This window comes from Triticum aestivum, chromosome 1D (assembly GCF_018294505.1).
Source record: "Triticum aestivum cultivar Chinese Spring chromosome 1D, IWGSC CS RefSeq v2.1, whole genome shotgun sequence".
Classification (NCBI taxonomy): domain Eukaryota; kingdom Viridiplantae; phylum Streptophyta; class Magnoliopsida; order Poales; family Poaceae; genus Triticum; species Triticum aestivum.
This window is the reverse complement of record NC_057796.1, coordinates 72284437-72301536: the sequence shown is the minus strand read 5'-3', so window position 1 is coordinate 72301536 and position 17100 is coordinate 72284437. Positions and strand designations below refer to the sequence as shown.

General features: G+C 46.2%; 1 protein-coding gene across 2 annotated transcripts; it reads right to left on the bottom strand.

The window, feature by feature from the left end:
* Positions 1-6712: 6712 nt before the first annotated feature.
* LOC123180367 (RNA-binding protein Y14A) lies at positions 6713-10616 on the bottom strand. Of its 2 annotated transcripts, XM_044592413.1 has the most exons (4): positions 10218-10610; positions 8896-9032; positions 8536-8681; positions 6713-7051 (listed from the first exon to the last, which is right to left on the bottom strand). In XM_044592413.1, exons 1-4 carry the CDS (start codon positions 10510-10512, stop codon positions 7000-7002), a joined length of 630 nt encoding a protein of 209 aa, XP_044448348.1. In that variant the 5' UTR covers positions 10513-10610; the 3' UTR covers positions 6713-6999. The 2 variants fall into 2 exon arrangements, with proteins under 2 accessions (XP_044448348.1, XP_044448347.1); XM_044592412.1 differs by having other exon boundaries at positions 6985-8681; positions 10218-10616.
* Positions 10617-17100: the final 6484 nt, after the last annotated feature.

Genomic DNA, 17100 nt, shown 5'->3' with positions numbered 1-17100 from the left:
AAAACTCTCGTTGGAGGTGGTTGGCAGGTCCCGACCAAACATTGTTCACTGGAGTCGAACAATATTTCCTTCAGCAGCATAGTCGGGTTCTGGAAACCTTTCGCAAGTTGGGATATCCAAACTCGTGCAAAACATTGTTTCGTCAGAATCGGAACAGTGTTTCTTCAGCAGAAAATCCATTTCTTCATGAACTCCTAACTTTGTTTCTTCGCCATGAAACATTGTTTTGCATGGACTGATATGTGTTTGGCCTTCGTCGATATTTCATCTGTGTTCAACCAACAACAAAGGAGGTGAAGGCACAACCATGTTTTCAAGGTCAAAAGATAAACTTAAATTAGCGTTCATCTGATCATGTACTTGCATTGCACGACTTCTTGTGATTGGATCGCTGTGATTGTTGGTGTGGTATCCATAGCTGGGATGTCCTCATCATCCTCCCCTCTTGAAAAGGAGTCGTCCTCGACTCTAAAGGTTGAATGGTTTGCATGTCCTTATCATCCTCCCTCTCTTGAAAATGAGTTGTCCTCGACTCTAGTTGGTCATCACACAAAAGAAAATTGGCCAGTACAAAGAAACAATGCCAAGATTTTATCGAATGCTTAAGTTTAGCTTTTACCTTTGCGAACTTCAAATTTTTTGTTCGACTCAGCAATTCTTTCCAGCTAACATTTCCATGGAGTACAAACTTGTAATCAGGCACATCCATGTTTGTATCATCCTCCCTCTCTTGAAGAAAAGTCACCCTCGACTTCCTTTGGTCTACAAAATAATAGCACAAGGACAATACAAAATATCTTGGCCAAGTAAAATTTGAATAAGCATATTCAGTTTTTAGTTTTATTGGCTCCTTGATGGTTTCATTATGATTAACAAAAGGATATTGTTTGATGGATGACATAGCAATCATCTTTTCTCTAATTTCATCGCGCCAATGCTTCAAGAGTTCATAAGTGCATACCTCTGGGTGCTTCAAGATGAATGATCTCTTTTCTTTTACCTCACTGAGTACCTCCATGCCTTTCTGAAGATCACTTACCCCACATGATGTTTCTTTGATGGTGCTCCACGTGCGCCATAATTGTTCATGGATCTCATCCTCCCATCGTTGTAGCAGGGCAGCTAAGTATGATTTTTGCATCTGCACATACTTCAAAGAAAGAGAGCTTTGTGAATGGTTAGTAGTTGAATAGTCTTCTCTCCTTGCATGTGGCGGATCACTCATCTTTTTGATATTGTGTGTAAACACCTCAAGCTCAGATTTGGTGGACTCACACAACTCGCTACTCCTCTCACTTTGATGGTGTGGTATAATATGTTGTGGTTCACTCATTTCTCTAATCTTGTGGTGGATTACCTCACCCTCATATTTGGTGGACTCACACAACTCACTAATCCTCTCTCGCTGAATGTGAGGTATACATGGGTGGAGATATTCCATCTCTCTAATCTCATTTTGAACAATCTGATCCTCACATTTGGTGGACTCACTCACCTCACCTCTCTTATCACTCTGATTATGTGGGCTTTTGGAAAGTGAACACTCTTCCTCACATCTAGTGGAGTCACTCATCTCACCTCTCTTATCATTCTCAATATGTGGATGTTTGGAAAATGGACGTTCTTCCTCACATTTGGTGGAGTCACTCAACTCACCCCTCTTAGCACTCTCAATATGTGGATTTTTTGGAAGCGGGGTGCCCTGAACCAAGTCGATTTGGTGTTCAATGCCTCGCTTCAGCGGCAACCTGGGTGGCACCTCCTTGTGAAGCACATGCCCATACTCCTGCAAAAGATCCAATACAACACTAGGAAGAGTTGAGGGTAAGTCGTTAGCAGCCAATAAAGTTTCCTTGTACATGAGTACAAAGAATGGAGTATTAGGTTCTCTCAATGCCCGCATATCCCTTTTCCTAGCCATCACAACTAATCCCTGTTTTTCCCGGGGCTTGGTCATATTTGGCTGTGGAGCTTTTGGCTGTGGAAACACTCCCTCACTATATTGGTGGCTCGGTCGTTGTGTATGATCACTCTCTTCCTTTTTCTTTCCCTTTCTTTTCATCTCATCAAGATAGACTTCCTCGGGTGTCATGGACAGCCAAGTGAACTGTTCTCCTCTATGGACAAAACATAAGCGATTTGCACGCCCGTTGATTTGCACATCTCGGTCATGCAACCACGGTCGCCCAACCACATCACACCCAACATTACCCTGATATGTCCCTACTGAAAATGGTATTTGCACGCTGCTCATCACCTTTATTGCACCACAATCATTCAACCATCTCATGCGGTATGGATTTGGGTGACGTTTTGTTTGCAAATGAAGCTTCTCAACCATCTCCGTGCTTGCAATATTGTTGCAGCTGCCACTATCAACAATCACTCGGCATATTTTTGAGTTGATAAGGCAACGGGTGTGGAAAAGATTATGCCGTTTTCCCTTTTCCCCCTCCACAACCTGGGCGTTAAGTGAACGACATACCACCAAAGCTTCACCATCAGTTCTTCATGAGATAAAATAGTGCCTCGTACTTCCCTGCCTTGCTCCTCTTCCACTTCATCCTTGCCACCTTCAGGGTCATTTTCAGACTCCCATTCACCTTGTTCATTGATGATCATAGTTCTTTTGCTTGGACATTCCGAAGAAATGTGACCTCTTCCTTTGCACTTGTGGCATTGAATGCCGTTGCTGCATGTAGAACTCTTTTCCGGAGGTTGAGCGAAGGATACTCATGCTGCTGATGATGACCTCTTATCTTGATTGCGGTTAGCATGTGAGGAAGCCGTCGAGGCATGTGGGTTCCTAGGTGGTGCACCCTCAGACTGAGAACCATATGGATATTGTGTTCGCTGCCATGAGCATGTGGTGGTGCGATCTTGGAAAGCATGAGTATGACCATTACGCATATACTTCTTCTCAACTCGCATAGCTTGATGAACCACATCTTGTAATGTATCATAAGGAAACATCTCCACAAAATCTGATATTTCATCATTCAACCCATGTAAAAATCTCGCCATCTTCGCCTCATCACTTTCATGGGTTCTTGTTCGAATCAATAGCACCTCCATCTCTTTGTAGTACTCGTCAACGGTGCGGGAACCTTGAGTGAGCTCTTGCAAACGCTTGTACAATTGCCTCTCATAGTATGATGGAACAAAACGGCGTCTCATGACTTGCTTCATCAAAGTCCAGCTGCGGATATGATTATTGCCTGACATCAACCGATCGTCTTGCAGCTGATTCCACCATGTAAGAGCATAACCATAGAACTCCATAACAGCAAGATCAACTCTCTTGGCTTCAGAAAAACCATGGATGCGAAAGATTTGATCACACTTCTCTTCCCACTCAATATATGCATCCAGATCCTCTTTTCCCGTGAATTATGGCACATGTAGCTTCACTCTCGCTTGGTTGTCATGGTCATCCTGATCACGACGGTCATAATGATGACCATTGCGACCATAAACAGCACCACGGCGAGGCGGGGAGTAGGGTTCATAGTCCCCCATGCCTTCATCTTCGTCACCATGCTCGGAGAGATCTTCAAGGAAGATGGCATCACCATCATGTGCCGCTCGTCGCCGGTGAATAGCAGCAAACCCGCGGGGGTCATGGCCTCACCCTCGAGCTTCTCCTCCATGCAGCCCACCCTCACGGGAGGCATCAAAGTCGCCACGCCTCCATTCAGCACCAACAGTAGGGGCGCCGTGGGCAGCAGCTCCTGCCGCTCTTCCAAGACCAACAGGGCGATCGTCGTTTCCTTGACGTCGCCGGTTGTTGGCGGCCAGCGAGGCAGCGGGGATGTGTTGATGTTGATCCCCATTACCTGCGATAGGAAGACGACCACCGAACATCCTTCGCATAGCTGCAACTATACTCTCCTCAATCATATCACCAAGTGTTGCGCGAGTTTTTGGGAGATCATCTTTCACATGTTGATGTCCATGTACACTCGAGTTGGATCCTGTCATGTTAACTCTCGGAAACAAATGGTCAAAAGGAAAAATATATGTGGAAAACACTCAGCTCACCTTCTTGCTTACCCAAATTCTAATGATTCCTTGGCGGCTGTGCGGAAGTAGCAAATCAGGAGTGGACGGGCGAATGAAAGGAAGGAAGCTGACGGTTTCTAGGTGGATCTGGGTGGGGTAAAAAGGGAGGGCTAGTGCTGAGATCCAATCGATGCAAACCAAATGAACAAGAAAAATTTGTAGATCCTTGCACCACGTTTGAGCTGCAACACTTGCCACTTCAACTTCTGAAATTTCTTACCAAACTGAATATGATTGCACAGTTGCTCAACACTTTCTCTTCTCTTTTTTTTTTGCTCTTTTTTTTCACTCTTTTTTCCTCTCTTTTTTTTGCTCTTTTTTTTGCAACACAATAGATCCAACAACAAGACTCAAAGAAAAACAGCAACAACTTTGGATAGAACTTGGTGCAAACACAAAGAGGAAAGCAAACAACTAAATCTCTATAACAAAGGCTTGGATTTTTTTGGCTTTTTGGCTTTGGACTCTAGGACGGGGAAAACCAAACTAAAAAGGATAGATCTAGCAACAAAGATACAGATCCTACAGTGTAAAGCTTGCTCTGATACCAGATGATGCGACCCTGTCTTCGGAGAAGAGGGAGTACAAGGGGAGGTCCAATTTTCACGGCGTAGGACCGATAAATGGATGGGGATAACTAGCTGCAAGCAGCCAAAAAATAGAAAATAAGAGATTATGACCCGACGAGGAGGAGGCTCACCGAAGTTCGCAATCCGAACATTCGCCGATCCACAACCCGCAATACTATCCCACACAACCACACTCAAGTCGTGGAGCACGGGATAGGTGCAATCCGCAAGGGAAACCATGAACTCTAATCCACACAACACGATCTAGTCGTGGAGCACGAACTAGGAGCAATTTCTCAAGGAATCACGAGAATAAGGATAACAAGAGCTCTCCAATCTCAGGAGGAGTCTATGTCTTTGGTCTTTGATAGAAATGGCAAAAGTCCCCAACGAAGGGAAGAGCTAGCCTATTTATAATCGGGACAACCCCCCTGGATAGGTGTGGAAACAAACTAGCTTAGGGAACCAGCTTAGGTGTGAAAGAGAACCAGCTTTGGTTTGACTAAAATGGCTTTGAGACTTAATGAGGTAGCTTCTGGAAAACTCCCGTTGGAGGTGGTTGGCAGTTCCCAACCAAACATTGTTCACTGGAGTCGAACAATGTTTCCTTCAACAGCATAGTCGGGTTCTGGAAACCTTTCGCAAGTTGGGATATCCAAACCCGTGCAAAACATTGTTTCGTAAGAATCGGAACAATGTTTCTTAAGCAGAAAACTCATTTCTTCATGAACTCCTAACTTTGTTTCTTCGCCATAAAACATTGTTTTGCATGGACTGATATGTGTTTGGCCTTCTTCGATATTTCACCTGTGTTCAACCAACAACAAAGGAGGTGAAGGCACAACCATGTTTTCAAGGTCAAAAGATAAACTTAAGTTAGCGTTCACCTGATCATGTACTTGCATTGCACGACTTCTTGTGATTGGACCGTTGATGATTGTTGGTGTGGTATCCATAGCTGGGATGTCCTCATCATCATCCCCCTCTTGAAAAGGAGTCACCCTCGACTCTAAGGGTTGAATGGTTTTCATGTCCTTATCAAGACCATGGGTGACCCCACGTGCTACCGATGCTGGAATCGGCTACCGCGGATGTTGGGACCGTCCGCTACAAGTGTGGGCACCGTATCCCAGCGAACTTGATAGGGGACCTGCAACCGGTGCGCCAAGCCACCAATTGTTACGGCGCCATTTTTTGCTGGAAATAGAGAGAGCAGGGGTTGCGATCAGCATGCATTGGAGCTGCAACTAGCAGCACCAAATGCTATGATCGGCGTCGTTATTTTTTGCAGGGACCAGAGAAAGTAGGGGTTGTGATCGTCGCGTGGAGGAGCTGCAACTAGGATTTTAAAATGCTACGACCAGCGGGTAAGAAAGCTACAACCTGCTTTTGAAAAAGTTTCAACTGGAGAAAGTTTCAACCTTAGACGAGGCAACCACAAAAAGTTGCAACCAGCGGCCAAGAAAGCTTGAACCAGCTTCTGAAAAAGTTTCAACCGAAGACAGCAAGCTAACGATGGTGAGCGGCGACAACGGGAATTGCGTGGCAAAACAATGGGTACTGCGACGGGCGCGCGGCATACTATGACGACGACTGGTGGCGATGCTGGAAACCCACCTGGCGATGCGGCAGCCAAGGGGGTGGAGGCACAACGAGCTCCATGCAATGGCTGTTGCAAGTGTCACCCGACGGCCTCAGCTACAAGCGAACGAGCAGGCCGACAACGAGGACTGACGGCAAGCACACGACAGCAGTGTAGCAATGTGTTGGCCAAGCTATAAGGAGACGATTCGGGGGAGGCATCCAACGGCGCAGGATGGCTCAGACGGCTGCGCGGTGACCAGCTAGGTGCTCGCGCCGGCATAGGAGGTAACCCTTATGCTTAGCAAAATTGCAGTGCTCGATAAAGGCCTGATGGGGCCCATTAAACTGACAAGCATACCAACCCTGCTACCTAAGTTGGACATTTGTTAGTTGGACTCACTCAAAACCATTTGCCCTGTAGGTGTCGCTTAAGTGAAGAAAAGAAAAACAGAAGTCACTCCAAGTCTATCGAATAAGTTGAGCAGAAGAGTAAAAAATAACGATGGAAGAAATAATGATACAAATTACCCATCAGGCATGTGGCATAATTGTGGCAAGAACATTCCAATCCAACACATCACGGATCCAACATCAACGGCTACAATTGTCTCAAACTGGCAAGCCAAACTTCAACAGCAAACATGGCTCCATCCACCAAAGGAAGGACCTTGAGATGCCATACAACTACTACCGGAAATTGGTACAGAGAGACAAGGGCCGCCATCAAATTACGATAAGACAAGCAAACAACTGAATCCCCATGATTCTCGCAATTCCGTCGCTCCTAAGGGTATCTTCTCCTTGGTGGGCTCCTTGAGCGATTAGGCCTCGGTGATCTGAAATGAACACAGTACAAACTCAGGTATTATATTCGGTTCTGAGAGCTGTGTAAAGAACATACTGGACTATGTATGCATTTGGTCGGTGACTCGCATTCAGACTATGCTTAAAAAGTGAAACAATGACAAGAAAAGCATCGTCAAGGTAAAACTAGGAAATATTGGAAGAAATAAATCATATGTACAAGCCAATGTATAATTAAAATCCATAAAATCATATTACATAGCCAAAAACACTTGGCCAAAATTTAACTGAAATCCTCTATGATTAACTACTGTAGAAGTACTACATTATTACTTGGGGAATCTCAGCAGATATTAGAAAAGAAGTGCATAAAGCAGAGGGGGGGGGGGGGGGGGGGGGGGGGGGGGGGGGGGCTACTTGTTTGGGAGAATGCAGAAGGAATAAAGGATAACTCCAACCCCTCAGATTAAAGCATTTTCAAGAACTTGAAAACCAGCCAGGAAAAATCTTCTTGGGATTGTACTAAGCATCAAGAGTTCAGAAGGTACATAACTATATCCAATTACTACCAGCTAAGTTTAGCAAACTTAATTTAGATTTATAATTCTTATTCCTAATGTTCTTTTTATCATAATGATTTGGTGGTTTTCAGTTGGTGGCCAGCAAGGTTTTTGAGTCGCGACTTGGCGATGCGAGCCCTGCAGCTCGGTGTATAGTCGACGAAAGTCGCTGTATAGTCGCCATAAGTCGCTGTATAGTCGCGAGTCGCCCTGATTTTTGGAAAACAACTTGGCGATTAGTCGGCGACTATACAGCGACTCAAAAACCATGGTGGCCAGTACACGTTTAACCAAAGCACCAAACCAAAACTAACTTCATCAAACTAGGTTTAGCAAACTTAACGTAGCAGCGTGTTTGGCAACATTTGGGAAGGGGAATTGGAATTTAGAGTAGGGAGTTCTATTGAGATTAGACATGGGATGAGTCATTTTATTCCCAATCCTCTGCTTGGCGCATGATAGGAATTATGTGAGTCCCAAGTCCCATGACTATTCCCTTATGAATTCCCAATCCCATTAACCAAACAATAGATTTGAAGTCTTGTACCCCTTCAATTCCCATTCCCTAGCTCTAATTATCCCCAACCAAACACGCTGTAGATTTATATTCTCCATTCCTAGTCTAATTTTTTAATCATAATTGAGAATGATTTGCTCTTCCCATTTTCAACTCTCAAGTAGGCATCAGGCGACATTTCACCCGAGCAGTCTCTGCACCAAAATCTAGAGCTGACTCCTGCTTTAGTGCTTGCCTAAAAGCCTCATATATGGATGATAACTATGGCCAGTTGGACACTAATTTGTAGTTCAGAGTACCTAAGTAACGTTTTTATCACTATATCCAGAAGGTTCTCACAAATATGTTGGGCCAATCAAACCTGTAGCTGTCATGCCTGCAATTTCCTTCTAACATAACCAAAAAAAGAACTAAATACGAAAGCTCACATAAACCATACCTCTTCCGAGTATTTCTCTGTTTGACAGGGCCACTGCTAAATGCCCAGTCAACACTTATTATCTGCGAAAGAAGCTCAGTTCCGTCTGATTCTCTTATTGCACGCTTGGCTTGCTCAAAGTTCTCATACTCAATTAGAGCATATCCCTGCATAGGAGAAGGGAAGCCACACAAATATAGGAGGGGATAAGAAAGGATGCAAGCAAACCCTGTTCTTATTCTATGGATGACAAACTATGATGCCTGTCGTACTCATAATTAAGGAATTGCCCGAGGATTTCACAAGTGCAAACTAGAAAACAAAACTAAACCGAATGGCATCTCCGCAAAATTGAAGGACTAAAGGTGGTAGGAAGCATACCTTCACAAATCCAGTCCGGCGATCCAAATTCAAATGCAAGTTCTTGACCTGCCCATAATCCCCGAAAATATTATGGAGGTCCTCCTCCTGAGCTTCTTCATGAACTCCAGTAACCAGTACAATCCACCCTTCAATGGCTGTACACAAGGCAAAGCATACAAGAAATTAACTCCATTAGTGACAATTCCTGCTAGGAAATACACATTGAAAAGGACAGTGTCCAGAAATGCAGTTGTACTTATTTAGCTACTAATAGTATATTTTTTGATTCAATGTTTTATACAAAGCAAGCTTTGGTATGAGCAGAAAATAGCAACGGGAGTATGTCATATGCAACATTTTGCTAATAGAACTCAACAGAAGTTGAGAGTAAACATATTCAAAGGTTTTGTGGATGTATGTCAATCAAGCACCATCAATTGCATTATCCCCAGTACCACACATCACTCCAATCAGAATAAGCGGGAATGCTGGCTGGAAAGACGGAGAAATAGAATAATGAGAATCATATGGTCTGCTTGGGAAGATAAGGGAAGAAAGCTCTAAGGTTTCCCTTCCTGCACTAAGAGCTTATCAATTCGTAGCAGCTTATTGGAGGAGCTGAAGGTTTAGGGGACTATCAATTTAATTATGTAATGAAAAATAATATAGAAGGCCACACCCTAAGTCATGCCCGTTCACATCACAAGAAGTAAGATAGCCACAGCTTCAATCAAAGAACAACCTCAGCAGTCAAGCACATAAAAAAACCTTTTTCGCAAACAAAAATTAATCATCCCAATAAACCAACTCACGGGCTGCAATTAACCCTTAAAGGTAACCCAACGTCTCAAGCAGAAAACGAATCCTGAGGCAAACATCCAAAAAGAATCGTATTTATGATCAACGCTGGTCACTAACATGTACAGTAGGATGAAACGGTTCAGAGATCTACACTGAAATCATAGGTAAACAATCTTGGTAAAACCATGAGCAAGCAGCAATTTCCAAACCCAAGGAAACCATCCGACCAAATCGCCCAAAGCATTCATCTGCACATCTACATTGCTCAAGAAAAAGGCAATCTATAGCAGCAAGGAACCCAAATATCTCATTGCCATACGCAGCAGCCCATGGGCTTCGGAAGAAACCTATCAAGACGGGATCTTTGCAGTGCCTTGACATTCAGATCTCGTTCCTCAAACAGCAAAACTAACACGTTGAAGAAGAGAACATACTAGGTTACCAGACCTCCTACGCGAACGTCAGACCACGCCAACCTACCTGACTAGAAATCTTCTTATCGGGAAACACAAGAGGGAGGGACAGGGATGGAGACGTACAGCGCACGGGTCCAGGGCCGCCATCGGAGGCGAGGGCGTCGAAGCCTGAGCGGCCTGCGCCAGCTAACCGCGAGTCGCGGTGCGCGGACGAGGAGTTAGGGTCCTCGCGGAAGCCGCGCCCCTTGGTCTTACGCGGGGCATCGTCGTCGCCGCCGCCGCCCCCTGCGATGGTAGATCGGAGGCGGGGAGCGGGGGCCGGCGAGGGTTCGATGGCACCCTCCTCGTCCATGAGATCGTCGTCGTCGGAGTCGAAGTCGACTGCCTCCACGTCCGTGTTCATCGCCGCCGCCGCCATCGCTGCAGCCGCCGCCGGTGCTTGGTTTGGGTCTGGGTTCGGATCGGGAGGGGCGAGACCTACTGGGGTTTGGGCCTTCGGGGTTTGCACGTCGGGTTATCTTCTCTCTCTTTTTTCAGAAACACCCTTGACATATATAGTACTGGAAACATGCTAATCCCTACAAGAACACGGATTTGCTAGCAAAAGTAACTCTCTATTCCCTCCGAGTTTTCTTTAGGGAAACGTTTAGAACCGGCGCACCGGCCGAAACTTCGGCCGGCTGCACACGACTCGTTCGATCTGAGGCGATCGCTCCTCCCTTCACCCACGTGTAACGTGCAGAGTTGTTGGCCCACACAGCCCACTCCCTCTTCCTTATCCTATTCCGCGGGTCTTCTCCTCCACTCGTTTCCGCTCGAGCTCGTCCTCCTTCATCCTCTGTTTTCCTCCACACCTGCCCCCTGTTGCGCAGAGCACCACCGCCACCACGATACGCCGCCAGCAACCGCCACCTCCCAACCGGCGATGCACAAGGAGCTGCAACCCATCAGCACCAAAGCTGCGACCAGCGAGAGGAAAAGTTGGAACCTCTCGTAGAATGGTAGAAGGAGCTGGAACCAGCAAATGAAAGATGTTGGAACCAGCATGTCCTGATGCTGGAACCGGCATCCCGTGATTTTTATTGCGACTCACCCATCAGAATCGTCTATCAGTGAACTCGCGCTGCGGGTGTTGCAACCGTAATTGCTGGAAGCTGGAACCGTGGTGTCAGATGCTGGAACCTTGGCGGCAAGATGCTGGAAGCCCGCAGTTGACGACGATGAACCACGCCTCTGAGTCTGCTGCAAGCATGGTGGCCATTTGCTGGAACCGGCTTTTGGTTTTGCTACGACGGCCAGAAAATTTGCTACGACCTGAAGACGACGATCCATGTTTTTGCTGGAACCTGCAATTTGTTTTGCTGGAACCGGCTTATGTTTTTGCTTCAACTGACTTTTCTTGAATTTCTTAGTGCACGGATTTGTTTTTCTGCTGGAACGCAGTGCTACAATTTGTTGACGACGTTGAGCCGGCCGGGAGGACGACCACGCCGTGGTTCGATGGGTGCGTGAGTATGCTGGAACCGAATTAATCGCAAGCTGCATTAGGCTCGATTGAGTTGCATCCAACAAGTGGGTGGCACTGGAAATCAGCTGCGTGATTGGCAGGGCGTCCGGCGACGGCGACGGCTACAGCGAGGGGTGCAGCGAGCTGCGTCCAACAACGGACGTGGAGGACGCCGGGGGGTAGCAGCTTGTTTATGGCGAGCCATGGCAGCGCGCAGGAGGTGCGGAGGGGATGGGGAGGGGGATTTTCGTCTGTGGATGAGACGATGCTAGACGACGCGAGGAATCAACAGGGAAAGCAGATCCTGGGCGTTCGCTCATGTGGAATCGTAGGGTCCTAGGTGGACCGGCCGAATTGTTGCGCCGATGCACCGGCGCAGAGTAGTGCCCTTTTCTTTAACACGGTATAATCGCATAGAGTGCAAACCTAGTGAAAACCAGACATTCAGCGAAAACATGGAAACTTGATCTTGTACCATTGGATAAAAAATGTGCAATGCGAGAAGGATGTACAAATTGCAAACTGAACCCCGCAAGAATCCTCTACATCGGTACGGAAACATCTTGAGGCTGAATCGTCCCGTACCTTTCCACGATTCGCTTTCCTTTCTCTTCCTTACCATGAGAATCTAGGGTTAGGAGACGAGCCGGCGAGCAATGCGGGTGATTCCTCTCCAATGATTGTCCCGCCAACAGTGGCAGCCCTCCTTCGAGAGTTCTGTGTTGGGCCGGCGGTCAGTGAGCGGCACAGATGATTCCTCTCTGGCGATTGTCCGGCCAACCGTGTCGGTACTCGTCTGAGCGTTCCCCAGTGACATCGTACTGGAACTAGGCCCCCATGTATGAGGATAGTTGTGTACCCTTCATGTTTTCTACTTTGCCCCGTTCTCTTTTGTCCCGTGGCTCATGTAGTTTCGTACCCTTCATATTTTCTACTTTGCCCCATTCTCTTTTGTCCCGTGGCTCATGCTTCTCTAGATTGGGCTAGATTTGCAAAGAAAACGAAGGAGGGAACAAAGTCGTGGCTCATTGGGTTGTCTCCTCCAAGATTAGCACATCCTTTGATGGAAGAGTGCAAATCTAGTGGAAACCGGACATTCAGCGAAAACAGGGAACTTGATCTTGTGCCATTGGAAAAAAATGTGCAATGCGAGAAGGAAGGATGTACAAATTGCAAACTAAACCCCGCAAGAATCCTCTACATCGGTACGAAAACATCTTGAGGTTGAGTCGTCCCATACCTTTCCACGATTCGATTTCCTTTCTCTTCCTTACCATGAGAATGTAGGGTTAGGAGACGAGCCGGCGAGCCGCACGGGTGATTCCTCTCCAGTGATTGTGCCGCCAATAGTGGCAGCCCTCCTTCAGCGTTCCGTGTTGGGCCGGCAGTCAGCGAGCGGCACAGATGATTCCTCTCTAGCGATTGTCCGGCCAACTGTGTCGGTACACTTCATATTTTATACTTTGCCCCATTCTCTTTTGTCCCGTGGCTCATGTAGTGCTTCCCTCTTCTCTAGATTGGGCTAGATTTACAAAGCAAACGGAGGAGGGGACAAGGTCATGGCTCATTGGGTTGCCTCCTCCAAGATCAGCACATCCTTTGAAGGAAGAGTGCAAATCTAGTGGAAACCAGACATTCAGCGAAAACATGGAAACTTGATCTTGTACCATGATGTCGCTTGAAATTGCGTCGGTATTTTCCCAAAGAGAAAGGGGTGATGTTGTACAGCTGCGGTAGGTATTTCCCTCAGTTATGAAACCAAGATATCAATCCAGTAGGAGAACCAAGCAACACTATGTAAACGGTACCTGCACACAAAGAACAAATACTTGCAACCCAACGCGTAAGAGGGGTTGTCAATCCCACCTGGGTAACGCCGCCAGAAATTGGCAAGTTAATGGGAAAATATTTGTGATAGATTGTTGGGAAATGTTGCATGGAAAACAAAAAAATCTACGCACACGCAAGATCTATCCATGGAGATGCATAGCAATGAGAGGGGAGAGTGTGTCTACGTACCCTCATAGACTGTAAGCGCAAGCATTTGACAACGCGGTTGATGTAGTCGAACTTCTTCGCGTTCCAACCGATCGAGCACCGAACGTACGGCACCTCCGTGTTCGCACACGTTCAGCTCGATGACGTCCTCCGCCTTGTTGATCCAGCAAGATGGCGAGGTAGTGGATGAGTTCCGGCAGCACGATGGCGTGGTGATGTGATCTCCGCAGGGCTTCGCCTAAGCACTACGAAAATATGACCGAGGGAGTAAACGGTGGATGGGGGTGCCGCACACGGCTAAGATAATGTTCTGGTGTGCTAGGCGCCCCCCTCCCACATATATATATATATATATATATGGGGGGAAGAGGGAGCAGCCAGGAGGGCGCCCCAAGTAGTGCCGAATCCTACTTGGGTTCCTTGATGGAAATATGCCCTAGAGGCAATAATAAAGTTGTTATTATGATATTTCCTTATTCATGATAAAGGTTTCATTATTCATGCTAGAATTGTATTGACCGGAAACTTAAATACATGTGTGAATATGTAAACAAATGGGACCCTAAACAAATACCGTGTCCCTAGTAAGCCTCTACTAGACTAGCTCGTTGATCAAAGATGGTTAAGGTTTTCTAACCATAGACATGTGTTGTTATTTGATAACGGGATCACATCATTAGGAGAATGATGTGATGGACAAGACACATCCGTTAGCTTAGCATATTGATTGTTCAGTTTATTGCTATTGCTTTCTTAATGTCAAATACATATTCCTTCGACTATGAGATTATGCAACTCACAGATACCGGAGGAATACCTTGTGTGCTATCAAACGTCACAACGTAATTGGGTGATCATAAAGATGCTCTACAGGTATCTCCCAAGGTGTTTGTTGAGTTGGCATAGATCGAGATTAGGATTTGTCACTCCAAATATCGGAGAGGTATCTCTGGGCCCTCTCGGTAATACACATCATAAGAGGCCTTGCAAGCAAAGTGACTAAGGAGTTAGTTGCAAGATGATGTATTATGGAACGAGTAAAGAGACTTGTCGATAACGAGATTGAACTAGGTATAGAGATACCGATGATCGAATCTCGGGCAAGTAACATACCGACAGACAAAGGGAATTACGTATGTTGTCATAAAGGTTCAACCGATAAAAGATCTTCGTGGAATATGTAGGAATCAATATGGGCATCTAGATCCCGCTATTGGTTATTGACCGGAGAGGTGTCTCGGTCATGACTACATAATTCCCGAACCCGCAGGGTCGCACGCTTAACGTTTGTTGACGCTAGAGTAGTATTGGGATATTTGACGAGTGGTAACCAAATGTTGTTCGGAGTCCCGGATGAGATCCCGGACGTAACAGGGAGGCTCCTAATGGTTGAGAGGTAAAGATTTATATACGGGAAGTCATATTTTGGGTTCCGAAAAAAGGTGCAGTTTTTTCGGTATTGTACCGAGAAGCTTCCAGAAAGTTCCAGAGGATCCCGGAGGGGTCCGGAAGTCCACAAGTGGGTCCACCATGACCCAAGGGCTAGCATGGGCTGTGGGAAGGTGCCCTAGGCGCACCAAGTCCTCAAAATCCCATGTGGCTAGGGAAGGCAAAAAAAGGAAGGAGTCCTCGTAGGAATGGGATTGGACTTGGAGTCCAAGTCCTCCCCCCTTAGGTGCGCCCTAGGGCTTGGAGGGGCTGTTTCCCACGCCCCTTAACCTATATAGAGATGGGAGGGGCGCTCCAAGAGGATATACCAAGCCCTTGTCGCCCCTCTCTCTCCTGTTACTCCGTAGTTCCACCGCCTCGTCCCGACGATGCTTAGCAAAGCGCTGTCAGTGCTCCACCACCACCATCACCACCACGCCGTCATGTTGGTTGTGATTCCATCTACTTATCCTCTCCCGCTTGCTGGATCAAGAAGGAGGAGACATCATCGAGCCGCACGTGTGCTAAACTCAGAGGTGCCGTCCGTTCGGCACTAGATCGGTTGGATCGTGATCGGATCGCGAAGAGTACGACTACATCAACCGCGTGATAAACGCTTCCGCTTAGCGATCTACTCCCTCTGTTCCAAATTACTCGTCGCAGAAATGGATGTATCTAAAACTAAAATACATCTAGATACATCCATACTTGCGACAAGTAATTCGGAATGGAGGGAGTACAAGGGTATTTAGATGCTCTCCCCCTCTCGTAGCTATGCATCTCCATGGATAGATCTTGCATGTGCGTAGAATTTTTTTTGTTTTCCATGCAATGTTTCCCAACAGTGGCATCAGAGCCAGGTCTATGCATAGATGATATGCACGAGTAGAACACAAAGAGTTGTGGGCGGTGATAGTCATACTGCTTACCACCAATGTCTTATTTTGATTCGGCGGTATTGTGGGATGAAGCGGCCCAGACCAACCTTACATGTCCACGCACATGAGACCGGCTCCACCGACTGACATGCAACTTGTTTTGCATAAAGGTGGCTGGCGGGTGTCTGTTTCTCCTACTTTAGTTGAATCGAATTTGACTACGACCGGTCCTTGAAGAAGGTTAAAATAGCAAACTTGATAATCACCGTTGTGGTTTTTGCGTAGTTAAGAACGGTTCTTGCTAGAAGCCCGTAGCAGCCACGTAAAACTTGCAGCAACAAAGTAGAGGACGTCTAACTTGTTTTTACAGGGCATGTTGTGATGTGATATGGTCAAGACGTGATGTGATATATGTTGATGTATGATATGATCATGTTTTGTAATATCCACAACCGGCAGGAGCCTTAGGGTTGTCTCTTTATTGTATGAAATGCAAGCGCCATGTAATTGCTTTACTTTATCGCTCTGCGTTAGCAATAGTTGTAGAACCAATAGTTGGCGAGACGACCTCGACGCACCGATGGAGATCAAGGTGTCAAGCCGGTGACGATGGAGATCATGACGATGCTTTGGATATGGAGATCAAAAGCACAAGATGATGATGGCCATATCATGTCACGTATTTTGATTGCATGTGATGTTTATCCTTTATGCATCTTATTTTGCTTAGAACGGCGGTAGCATTATAAGATGATCCCTTCACTAAATTTCAAGATAAAAGTGTTCTCCCCGAGTATGCACCGTTGCCAAATTTCGTCGTTTTGAAGCACCACGTGATGATTGGGTGTGATAGACTCTACGTTCGCATACAAAAGGTGTAAGATAGTTTTGCACATGCAGAATACTTGGGTTAAACTTGACGAGCCTAGCATGTACATGCATGGTCTCGGAACACTGGAGACCGAAAGGTCGAACGTGAGTCATATAGTAGATATGATCAACATAGAGATGTTCATCATTGAAGACTACCCCATCTCACGTGATGATCGGACAAGGGTTAGTTGATTTGGATCATGTATCACTTAGATAACTTGAGGGATGTTTATTTAAGTGGGAGGTCATTAGTAATTTGATTAATTGAACTTAAATTTATCATGAACTTAGTCTTAATAGTTTTTTCATATCTATGTTGTAG